The sequence below is a fragment of the Heptranchias perlo genome, chromosome 1 (genome assembly GCF_035084215.1).
Source record: "Heptranchias perlo isolate sHepPer1 chromosome 1, sHepPer1.hap1, whole genome shotgun sequence".
Taxonomy (NCBI): domain Eukaryota; kingdom Metazoa; phylum Chordata; class Chondrichthyes; order Hexanchiformes; family Hexanchidae; genus Heptranchias; species Heptranchias perlo.
In genome coordinates this window covers 156,951,054-156,963,502 of record NC_090325.1, presented here as the reverse complement: position 1 = coordinate 156,963,502, position 12,449 = coordinate 156,951,054, and the positions used below count along the sequence as shown (strand labels likewise).

At 42.7% G+C, this 12,449-nt stretch overlaps 1 protein-coding gene across 1 annotated transcript in view; it reads left to right on the top strand.

Annotated features, from left to right (window-relative positions):
* The window catches only part of gucy1b1 (guanylate cyclase 1 soluble subunit beta 1), a 145,633-nt gene that overhangs the window by 63,623 nt on the left and 69,561 nt on the right, over positions 1–12,449 (top strand). The window contains exons 5-6 of the mRNA XM_067969961.1: positions 333–530; positions 9,793–10,023. Coding sequence (XP_067826062.1) covers positions 333–530; positions 9,793–10,023 — 429 coding nt within the window. The remainder of the gene's footprint in view (positions 1–332; positions 531–9,792; positions 10,024–12,449) is intronic.

Here is a 12,449-nt window from a genome sequence, read left to right as displayed (position 1 = left end):
GGACCACTGTCATCAGAAGAAGGAACAGCGAAAAAGGGAGGAAAATAAAACTCACAAAGCTGCTAAAAGTAGCCGTAACATTTTCCATGTGCTGTAAATGAGTGGTAAAGTTATCAACACTACCAATATATGGCCTGTAGAGAATCGGAAGTATTGTGGAAGTTGGAAGCTTGGGTTCAACTTTGAAAAGTTATTTTTCGTTTTGCTGCTTATTTTTCACATTCCATGAAATCGATGTTTCCAACTTTTGCAAAGAACTAGAGATCAAGCATATTATTTTAAAATGCTTTGATAAATGTTATGAAAACAAATTGTTAACCTTTTTCCCCCAGAACCTAGATGCTTTACACGACCACCTGGCTACAATCTACCCAGGAATGCGTGCACCGTCATTCCGATGCACTGATGCAGATAAAGGGAAAGGTCTCCTTTTACATTATTATTCAGAAAGGGAAGGCTTACAGGATATTGTAATTGGAATAATTAAGACAGTTTCACAACAGCTTCATGGCACTGAAATAGACATGAAGGTAAGATCACAATATTTCCAGAATTTTAATAACGAATGTTAGAAAACCCAGGGACATGCGATTTGTTCAAATACATGTCTTCCCACGTCTGTAGAATTAAATTGTTTGTCACTTCATTGCAGCACGTTAGTCTACAACCTCTGTCTTTAACTGTTCACAATTTCATTGTTTTCTTAACCCTTTCATTGTTTAAATGTGTTAATTGCTAGCCCAGATATCATAAATATCCATTGTGGTATGCATTCTTGGTAGGAGGGAATGAGTTGGATTTGGAATCTTGACTGTCATTTGAATGTGTCTTAATCGTCACATGAGTTCTTAGCTGCGCCATTGGGTGGCGGCTTCGCAGGAATAAATTGTGCCATTATGTTTTGATGTTTCCTATTTACTGATATGATATTGGACTCAGTATCAAATCTCCCCACCACCACCACAAGGGTACAGTGGTTGCAGTATGCACTATCTACTGGACGCACTGCAGCAACTCACCAAACTTACTTTGACAGCTCCTCCCAACTCCGTGACCTCCACCAACAAGAAGGACAAGAGCAGCAAGATAATGGGAGTACTATCACCTTAAAGTTCCCCTCCAAGTCACACAACTTCTTGACTTGGATATATACTGCTATTTCTTCATTGTAGTTTGGTCAAAATTCTGGAATTTCCTACCTAACACCATTGTGGCAACAAAAAGAGAAAATGCTGGAAACACACAGCAGGTCAGTCAGCCCTTGTGGAGGGAATAGACAAATTTATGTTTCGGGTGTGAACCCTTCTTCAGAATATCACCCAGCCCTGCCTTCTGAAGAAAGGTCCCCACCTGGAACATCAAACTTGACTGTTCTCTCCACAGATGCTGACTGACCTGCTGTGTGTTTCCAGCATTTTATCTCTTTTTTTGTTTCAGATTTCCAACCTCTGCAGACTTTTGAGCTCCATTATTAACGGGGAAGTGGGAATGGTGCGGGGCAGCCCGGTAGCAGGCAAAGAACCTAGCAAGGCCGGGGTCGTGCTGGTCTTAACGTAACGTAAATAAATTACTGCAGACTCATGCCCAACAGCCGGCCAGATTGACTGCCTGACCAGTGGGCAGGAGCAGGAATTAGTGGCAGGAGGCAGCAGCTAGGGACCTGTGGGGACAGTCCTCGGCAGTCAGTGAGGGGGAAGGAACCGGACCACGATCAGGAGGTGGGGTAAGGAGCCTGAGATATCGGGTCCGTAGTTGGGAGGGATGGGGGGAGCCTGAGAGTTCGGGGCTGTGATCAGGCCTGGGGAGGCCGTAGGCTTCCTTGTGAGGCTTGGGTGGAGCACTCCTGCTCCTCCTGGCCTACAAAGAGCTTAAAAACAGGCAAAGTTGTGAAACTTACCTGGGCCTCTTCTGTCCAGTCGGCTCCTCCTATAATGTTTCTCGTGTCGGGCAACAGATGTCACGGGACTTCTCCTGAGGTGAGGTTAAAAATAAGTAATGGCGCTGCATGTCAAGTAAGCCCCCATCTGCTTTTAGCGACAGCCTCGTCCAGGGCCTGAATCAGCGTTGGAGGCCGGGAATGGGGTTGGGTTGGGGTCGGGTAGCTCATTCCTGATATTTTAATCCCCCCAACCCTCTCCCGCCTGTCAGAGGGGTGGGGTGAGGCAGGGTTTGCCAGTTTAAAATCAAGGCTTTGATTTTTACTAGTACACGGACTGCAGTGGTTCAAGGAGAACCACTGCACAAAATTATGAGGGGCACAGATAGGATGGATACTAAGGAGCTTTTTCCCTTCGTTGAGGGTTCTATAACAAGGGGACATAGATTCAAGGTAAAAGGCGGGAGGTTTAGAGGTTTAGAGGGGATTTGAGAAAGAACTTTTTCACCCAGAGGGTGGTTGGAGTCTGGAACTCACTGCCTGAAAGGGTTGTGGAGGCAGGAACCCTCACAACATTCAAGAAGCATTTGGATGAGCACTTGAAATGCCATAGCATACAAGGCTACGGACCAAATGCTGGAATATGGGATTAGAGTAGACAGGGCTGATGGCCGGCGCGGACACGATGGGCCGAAGGGCCTCTATCCGTGCTGTATAGCTCTATGACTCTATGAGAAGGCCCATCACTTTCTCAGGGCAACTAAGGATGGGCAACAAATGTGGCCTTGTCAGCGTCACCCACACCCTGTGAATAAGTTGAAAAAATGTGCATAGGAGCTGCTGACATTCATAACTTTTCCGCCTTTCCATTTGGTGTCAGAATTATGAAATTGAGAAAGTTTTTAAGTAAAATGCCCCTGAAATTCCATAGGAGTTTTCCCAGTCTCTTATCACTACTTCAGTGGAACCACCAGAAACGACATGAACAGCTGTTTTCAGAGCCTGGGGTGTAAAATTTCTGTATGGGGTTCTCTCAATTCTCCATTGTAACTTTGTTGGAAGGTCAGCGGAAAGCCACTTCTGCAAGATTTCGCCAATCTTCGTAGTTGTGGCAGGTGGTACAGGGATCCCTGTAGCACTTCTATGGATTTGACATATTAGCGCTATTTGTGTGAGTGGAAATGACTGTTTGTAGATTAACATTCTGTCGGACAGGAACTTCTGAGTCTGGTTAGAAATACACCTTGGCTTTTGTTTTAGGAAGATGGGTTCTCATTGTGACACAAGGCTGGATGGACTATAAAGGTGCATGTGAAACATTTTTTATAATTCTTTTGCTTCTCTAATTCAAAATTCTGGTCTTGTAGTTGACTAAAGAAATTTGGGTGTAGAAATAATTAAATTTAAGTGGAATGTTTATCATTGGAAACAATTGCTTGTCATTATTTACTTATTAGCACCAGGTGACAAGGTCTCATTTTAATTACAACATGATCAGCATACTGTGCTCACTGATTTTGATGGTTCATTGCAATATATCACATTTTGTTGAATTTTATTGTACAAAATATTGTATGAGATCTTTACATCTTAACTCAATTTAGTGTCATTGATTAAATACCAATGCTGGCATGCAATGTCTTTACTTACAGGTTTTACATATGAATTTGCTGCAACTTTGTTGGTGCTGATAAATGCATGGTGCCCACACAGAAACAATTATTGTCAAGTACTCTTAAGAGCTTCTATATTTATATTACAATTGCTTTGTTTTTCCTTTTCTAGTTAGTTCTGGATTAATGAGGAACAGAACATATCCTATACTAGCATTTCTCTAGAGCACAAAGAGAATTTGTCTATTAAAACAATTACTTGGTACTGAAAGAGTCAAGAAAAGGGCTACTGTTTTGTAAATTAACAGTAAAATTAGATGGACCATTAAGTTCAGTGAATGCTCCGCATTCCAGTTTTGGCTTTTTTTGCAGATCCCAGAGCTATTTCGTTTAGAGTGGTAGCTATCATAGTTTTCGTTAAATTGACTAAGAATAAAAAGAAAGTAAAAAGCTACTTTCTGTAGTGCATTCTTCACTGCCAGATACACAATATAAAGCATAGCAAAGTAATTGTTCATAATAATCTAATACCTGTAAGTAAACCATCCTTCTGAATGCTGAATACAATTTTGCAGCTGAAGCACTGATGCTCCAAGGAACTTTATATTCCTGGCCATTACCTCATTGGAGGCAACCTGAGGATTAAAATGCTTCCGGCTTTTGATCGGCGCCAGTTTTTATCTAATCGAAAGCTAAATTTAAGCAATTTGCTCACATCTTACCATGATGTGAGTTCTAGGGGACAGGGAGAGGAACACAGGTTATTTCAAAGTTATTTTTCCAATTATTTGGATTAGTGTTAAAAATAGGTAAATGAATTTAAGTTTAGAGATAAAATGGAAAAGAAGAGAGAATTGGAGGGGTCAGGTAACAGAGGATGAGCTCAAATGTTTCAATATTTATTTTAAATAGTACAGTAGTAAAGCATGTCCAGACATTTGCATAGTTTTGTTACTATTATATGAGTGTTTACCTTAGGATCGTGGTGCGTGAGTTGAAAGTGTAAGAAACTGGCTGGCCCAGGTTGACTAGAATTTCCACTCTCGTGCCAGTAATGTAACTGTTAAGTGCTTGCTGTTATTAATAACCAAACTGAAAGAAGACAGGGAACTTGGAACAAAAACTCTCTAAATTTATCTTACATTTATAAAAATATTGTAAAAATCTTCAAGAGTTTACTTTTTAAAACAATCCAGAGGCGCGAGACCAGCAGTTTGACATATGTGAGATACTAAGTGATGATTTATCTTGATGTGAAAAGTGCAGTAACCATGGTGACAACATGTTCTGATAGTGTAGGTTGACGTCATTAATGAAGCTGCAGCACTGTGACCCCTGTAGGCATTAAGCTAGTTTAATAAGGATTAGAAAACCAGCCTCATTTCAGAATTTCAAATTATTTTGATCCAAACTGATTTTAGTTCATGGAACTCAAAGCTGAATACAGACCACTGAACCTGTTGGCTAATAGCACAAGAAAAGCTGTGGCTCTCCTCCAAATTTATTGTCGGTGCAGGTTTGACTTTACAATAGAACTGAAATCTATCATTTATAAGTACGAAACCCAACCCATTCTTAGGCAGTAAAACTCAATGGTAGTATTAGTATACTGTAATCATCACCTTTAATCAGCTCAGTCTGGAGGAAAACAGGGCATTGCATCTTGGTGTAAGTGCCAAGATGTGCCCGCCCAGAACCTCCATTTCTGACCTTGCCAAAGTTTATGGGGTCAGAGGGATTTGAGTACCGTTGGTGGGCACCCATGGCGCTAGAGACACACCTAGGGTGCTCACCACTTCAGCAATGCTGGAAAGTCCTGTGAAGGTGACACAGGCAAGTGGGGTGTCAAGTCCTTCTTTTCCCGCCCCCCCATCCTGAAACAAAACTTAGTTGCTTCCAACAGGCCCTTTACAAAGGGAGCCATTTTAAAAATTAAAAAAATATAGGCCAATCTTTGGGGGAGGTCCAGGTGATAATCCCAGTCTGGACCCCAAGGTGGTCCCCACACTGCCCCATAGTTGGCTGATATGCCTGATCTCACCATTCACCAGGTCCCTAGAAAGCAGGACCTCTGATGCTCAGAGACTATGGGGGAAAAATTCGATAGGGGCCATTTTTGGGCGTAGGTAGCGTGATGTGCTCGTACCCTGCGCCCAATGGCCCCTGCGCAGGCAGGACGCAAGTTTCGACCCACCCGAGGATTTACCTGCAATCAGCATTCCATTCCGGGTCTTGCATGTGGAATCAATGCAATTCACATTTCCCACCACCAGAGGGAGCTCAATCTCTTAAAGGGAGGATGTTTCTTAGAAATCTCTTAAAGGTAGCTGGTACCTGTTATTTGCTGAAAATAACAGTCTACTGTCTGTACAGAGTGTGGATGAAGATCAGACATCACACACGTAAAACACGGATGCAGGTCCCATTCCTCTGTTTACACACTGATGAGTTATATTAAAACATTGAGTAAGGGTTGGCAACCACTAAATTCCACATCGGCCAATCTGCACGCCATACCTCAGCAATCTGCCGATCTGAGTTAGTACCAGGCCTCCGCGAGTGCATGCACCAAGGTTCTCTGCTGATGCACTAGAGACCTTGGGTGCAAGAGGTGGACAGAAGGAGGGACATCTTATATCCGTGGCGGGTGGTGGGGGAGGGTGGGGGGGGGCAAGAGGCCCTCCAGACATATACTCAAAAGGCAGAAGGAGGCAGCGGGGGATGACATCAATGCTAGGCGCACAGCATCATGAACATAGATGCAGTGCAGGAAGAAGTTCAGTACTTTGATATGAATGGTCAAGGTGATTGAGGTCAACTGTCAAGTGGTGTCTCCTACCAACTGCACCACGCACTACACCCCCCATCACCCACATACAATAAATTCTTTCCATCAGTACTCAACTCTTCCAATCAGATGCTTCCTCTCACCCTTACACATTACCACTGTTTCAAGCCGCCCACCCACAACTCACAGGCCACACACTGGCAGCTATTCATCCATGACAGGCACATCACCCAGATACACATTCCACTTTCTTGCAGGAGAAGGTGGCACATATCAAGAGGCAGCAAGTGGCAGTGGCATTTAGCCCATCGAGCCTGTTCCGCCATTCAGTGAGATCATGGTGGACCTGTGACCTAACTCCATACACCCTCCTTAGCCCCATATCCCTTGGTATCCTTGGTTCACAGAAATCTATCAATCTCAGATTTAACATTCACAAGTGAGCTAGCATCAACTGCCGTCTGCAGAAGAGCGTTCCAAACGTCTCCGACCCTTTGCGTGTTGAAGCATTTCCTAACTTCAATCCTGCACGTCCTGGCTCTAAATGTTAGGCTATGTCCCCGCGTCCTAGTATTCAAGTGTAGGAGACCTCCAAAAACAGTTACAAATGTCTCGGCAGCCAGAAGCAATAATCCAGCCACTAACCTGTAAATCCTGCATGGGCCCTTTAAATAGCGCCAGTGGGGGGCCCTCCAGCCACTCTAAGAAACGTTCAGATGGTCGGGATTAAGACTGTGCGTTGAATTGAGCGTTAAGTCACAAAATGGTGTCTATCACTTTAAATCAGTGTTGCACACTGATTGAAGCCATTTTCTCCCTACTTTACATGATTCTAGCGTTCGTTATCTGCGCCTGTGCTAACTCCTATACCAAGATGGCGTCGGGCGCACGTCACACTGGAAACGTGTGTACGCATCTAAGATCCCATCTTGGATGTCAAAGAGGCCGTTTAGCGCCAAAACAACGGGCGCTACACGGCTCAATTTAGCGCCCTATACTCCTGCCATTAATGGTTTCGTTAAGGGTGGACAAAAGCTCCTCCCCACAAGGCCATCTTGGAAAGTTTGGTGCTCAGTATCTGATGTAAAATATTGTTCCGTTGGACTTCTGCCAAAGTTACAGCCCTCCTGGAGTATGCCAGAATGGCCACAAATTTTCAGGGCCAATATTCATTATATTAGTTATCTTAGCAATCTTTTCTTTATTATACAAACTGTATGTATATTGGCATATTGACTGTAACTTCAATGTAAAATATTTTAGAGGATGTCTTGAAAATTATGCATTTCTTACACTCGTTCTATTTATTGTTCGTGGAAGCTTTGAAAATCGCAGTGGTATTTAATGCTGACCGTGTTTTACACAGTCTATACAATTGTTAACCAACTTTTGTATTTGTGCAATTTAGCTGAACTGTGCCAAGTATGACTAAATTATTGTTGAAGTGCTGTTGGATGCTTGTTGTACTTTTGTGAATGTTCCTTTGTAATTATTTATAGTACCTTTTTAACATTTCCTAGGTTCAGTTTCATCAAAAAAGGAGCATATCCTGGATTGGTTGCTTCATTTCTTTAGCAAATATTCATAATGTTGACTGAATGCACAAAAGCAAGGTTCATCATAGAATCATACAGCACAGAAGGAGGCCATTCAGCCCATTGTGCCTGTGCCAGCTCTTTGAAAGAGCTATCCAATTAGTCTCACTCGCCTGCTCTGTCACCATAGCCCTGCAAATTTTTCCTTTTTAAATATTGATCCAATTCCCTTTTGAAAGTTACCATTGAATCTGCTCCCACCCTTTCAGGCAGTGCATTTCACTTGCTGCATAAAAAAAAACTCCTCCTCTCCCTGCTGGCTTTTTCACCAATTATCTTAAATCCGTGTCCTCTGACCATCCTACCAATGGAAACAATTTAACAATTTCTCCCTCTCTACTGCATCAAAACCCCTCATAATTTTGAACACCTCTCTTCAATCTCCCCTTAACCTTCTCTGTTCTAAGAAGAACAATCCCAGCTTCTCCAGTCTCTCAACATAGCTGAAGTCCCTCATCTCTGGTACCTTTCTGGTAAATCTCCGCTGCACCCTCTCCAAGGCTAAAGCGCGGTGCCCAGAATTGAACACAATACTCTAGCTGAGGTCTAACCAGTGATTTATAATGATTTAGCTTAACTTCCTTGCTTTTGTGCTCGATGCCTCTGTTAATAAAGCCCAGGATCACGTGTGCTTTTTTAACAGCCTTATCAACTTGTCCTGCCACCGTCAAATTCTGCACCTCCTTTAAAATTGTACCATTTAGTTTATATTGCGATTCTTCATTTTTCCTTCCAGATTGCGTCACTTCACACTTCTTAGCATTAAATTTCATCTCCATGCGTCTGCCCATTTCACCAGTCTGTCTATGCCCTCCTGAAGTCTGCTACTATCCTCCTTATTGTTTACTACATTTCCAAGCTTTGTGTGATCTGCAGACTTTGAAATTATGCACCTTATATCCAAGTGCAGATCATTAACATATATCAGAAAGAGCAGTGGTCCTAATACTGACCACTGGGGGACACCCCTGTATACGTCCATCCAATCTAAAAAATAACCGTTCACCACTACTCTCTGCTTTCTGTCTTGCAGCCAATTTCATATCCATGCTGCCACTGCCTCTTTAATCCCATGGGGTTCAATTTTGCTAACAAGTCTATCCTGTGGCACTTTATCAAACACCTTTTGAAAGTCCAGATACACAACATTAACTGCACTACCTTCATCAACCCTCTCAGTTTTTTCATCGAAGAACTCAATCAAGTTTGTCAGACAATATTTACATTTAACAAATTCGTGTTGGCTGTCATTTATTAACCGTGTTCCTCCAAGGGGCAATTAATTTTGTCCCGGGTTATGGTCTCTTGAAGTTTCTCTACCACTGACATTAGGCTGACTGGCCTGTAGTTTATCCCTCTCCCCTTTTTTGAACAGAGGTGTAACATTTGTAACCCTCCAGTCCTCTGGCACGACTCTCATATCCAAGGCTGATTGAAAGATTGTGGCCAATACCTCCTCTGTTTTCACCCATACTTCCCTCAGCAGCCTGGGATGCATCCCATCCGGAACAGGTGACCTTTCTACTTTGAGCCAACTGCTTAAGTACCTCCTCTTTATCTATTTTTATCCTATACAATTTCTTTACCCTCTCCTTGATTACTGGGACATTGGCAGCATCCTCTTCTTTAGTGAAGACAGAATCAAAGTTCTCATTTAGTACATATTTTATCTCTATACATGCTCTTAATTAAAAGGTGAAGTGTCACTTTTAAAATGTGTGCTTAAATTAGTGTTTTTATAAGGAAAAAAAAACAGGTTGTTGAAATGATGAGTATCATGTATCAGATTTTAAATTGAACTGCGAAGTGTGTTACATTCTCCACAATGGAGATTGGGTCCTCTGATTAAAGCTTCCTCAGAAATCTTTGAGGCTTAAGAGAACAACCCTAAAGGCAGTTTTTTCCCATTTGTACTTTTAGGTGGTCCAGCAGAAGAGTGAAGAGTGTGATCATATTCAATTCTTGATTGAGCAAAAAGATTCAGAAGAAGAGGCTTTCTCTGAAGATCTGGATAGGTTTGAGGAGAATAGTACCCAAGAATCGAGAATCAGTCCATACACTTTCTGCAAAGCATTTCCTTTCCACATTATATTTGATAGAGAGTTTGTAGTAACACAGTGTGGGAATGCAATATACCGTGTGCTTCCACAGGTACGTATTCAATAAAAACCGTAAGATTATTATCAGACTTTGTTACTTGGCAATAATTCATACAAAAAAGTCTTATATGGGCCCATTTTCAAAGGATGCTAGTCCCAGTGTGGAATCTTTCTTTCTCTCTTTCTCTCTCTCTGTCTCTCTCTAGGAGTGCAGATCAGAGAATCAGGCACAAATGTCAGTTCACCAGAGTTGTATTGCTCGCGATTTTTTGCTCATCAAATTTATTGAAAATCAAAAGCATCCTGAATCAGGTGCACTGACCTCTCCACTTGATTCTCAGATCTGTGCTCTCATCATGCGAGACTCCGTGCTGGGAGCAGAATCTCAGAAAAATGACCCTGTACTATCTATATTTTGGCCATTAACCGTGACACTTTATGATTTGTTAATTATAACAAAAATGTGGTGTATGCAGCTATAATATGACATGGGAACTATTTTAAAATGTCTGCAGTGAGAGAGTCCAAAGGGTATATAACAATTCCAGCAAACAATGATGTGGTAACCCCTAAAGCTCTAAATTTTACATACGTGGGTGAATATCCTAGGAGCCTGTGCCACCAGTGGGGTCTCATATGCAGTAGGCGGCTTATTGGAAAATCACTGGTGTAATGTCCACTATTTCTCTTCCATTGGCATTGATGGAGGAAAGAAAAGAAAAGGGCAATACATCCATGTTTTTCTGGTAAGCTATCTGCTGCATGCAAGACATACAGGTGAAGGTGGGGCCTCTGAACATTCTGCCCTCTGTGTTTAGCCTCAGCATACACCCACAATATCACAAAGACAAAATCATTGGAAAAAGCTACATTTTGTTTTGAGGACAAATTCACTGAGTTGAACAGAGAAGTTCAGTTTTTTTTACAGTAGGAACAGAAGAGGTTGCATTTTTCAGAAAATCTGTGACCGTCACTGGAAATAAATAGAACTTGAGAGATCTGCCAGCTGTACAAATCCTATTGCTGACCCAAATGAGTTGAGCTAAACCAGCGATTGAACTTGGAACTTTCCTCATTTGTATAACACAGTTCCACACTGGATAGTGAATTCATCAGCTGACCCATCAGGGTAGCTTCAACACTCAATCAGTTCTAAAATTGTACACTCCCTCTTTTCCTGATCCCAAATTAAAATCTTGCTCAGACAAAGCCTTCTCTCATTACCATAGAACCAAAGAGGTCTATAGTACAGAAGGAGGCCATTTGGCCCATCATGTCTGTGCTGGCTCTTTGCTAGAGCAATCCAAAACGAATCACACAGTCCTTTTCGCTGTAGCCCTGTATCTTCCTGTTCTTCAAATATTTATCTAATTTTCCCTTAAAAGAAACAATGGCAAAGCATTCCTTGCTCCAACAAGGTCAGTGTAAAGCAACTTATTGAAGCAGCAGGGAGCATGACGTTGTCCAGGACCCCTGAATTTCTGATGCATATGTGGAGGTACTCATGGAGCAAGTGAGGAACAGGAAGGTTTTCTTTCCATCCAATGGGCAACAGATGTCCTGTCAAATTAGGCAGCAGCAATGAAGAGAGGTGGCTGACAGGTCAAAAGCAGCCAGCAGCATAGATCCAAGGACCTGGCTGCAGTGAAGAAAAAAACCAGGGCTGCCAAGGTAAGACTCCTCATCATATTTCCCTTATTCTCTGTACAGCCCTGCACCACCCTACTTTACCCCCATTGCTATCACTTCTTCCCTTCTTCGCTTTTCATGCCTCTCCTCCAGTTACAACAAGAAACTGTATTACACCTCCTTCTGCTCGCCCGCACAAATACTTCCTCCTCTTGGTCACACTTGCTGCTTCTTCCTCTTAGCATGCACACTATGCTAAGCTGCCTTATGCATCTTCAAATCCATTCAAAGGTGTACACACTAGCCCATTGCCGGTCTTCTTTCAGGAGAAGCTGATACACAACTGAAGGGTGACTTCAAGAACAGGAGGTGGTTCCACTACACTGCAAACACTTGACACCAGCAGAGGAGGCAACCATTGAGAGGACTCGTAGCATTAGAGATGGCAAGGCTGAAGGCCACACACAGCATGACATCCTGGCGCTGTATTGCCACTCATCTGTTACTGCTTATCTTTGCCATTAAGTGCTAACCCTTGTCCTTCTGCCCTTTTACTAAGCCCCTCAGATGACTTGGAGCCTGCAGCCGCAGGGAGAAATCCTTCCGAAGATACACTGTTAATTGCTCTTGCCCTTCCAAGCACTAGTACAGAAAACGGCACCCCGGGTAGTATAAATGGTGAGTTAGAAGGGTCTGCACTGGGTGACTCATTCAGCACAAGTGAGCAGGAACAGGTATAGGTCGAAAACACAGACCAGGATAAGGCATACTGGAGGGCCAGCTCATGTCCTAGCTCTGCTGAAAAAGACAGAGATGTAGGCTCTAGGATCCCAGACTTCAAAAGAAAAA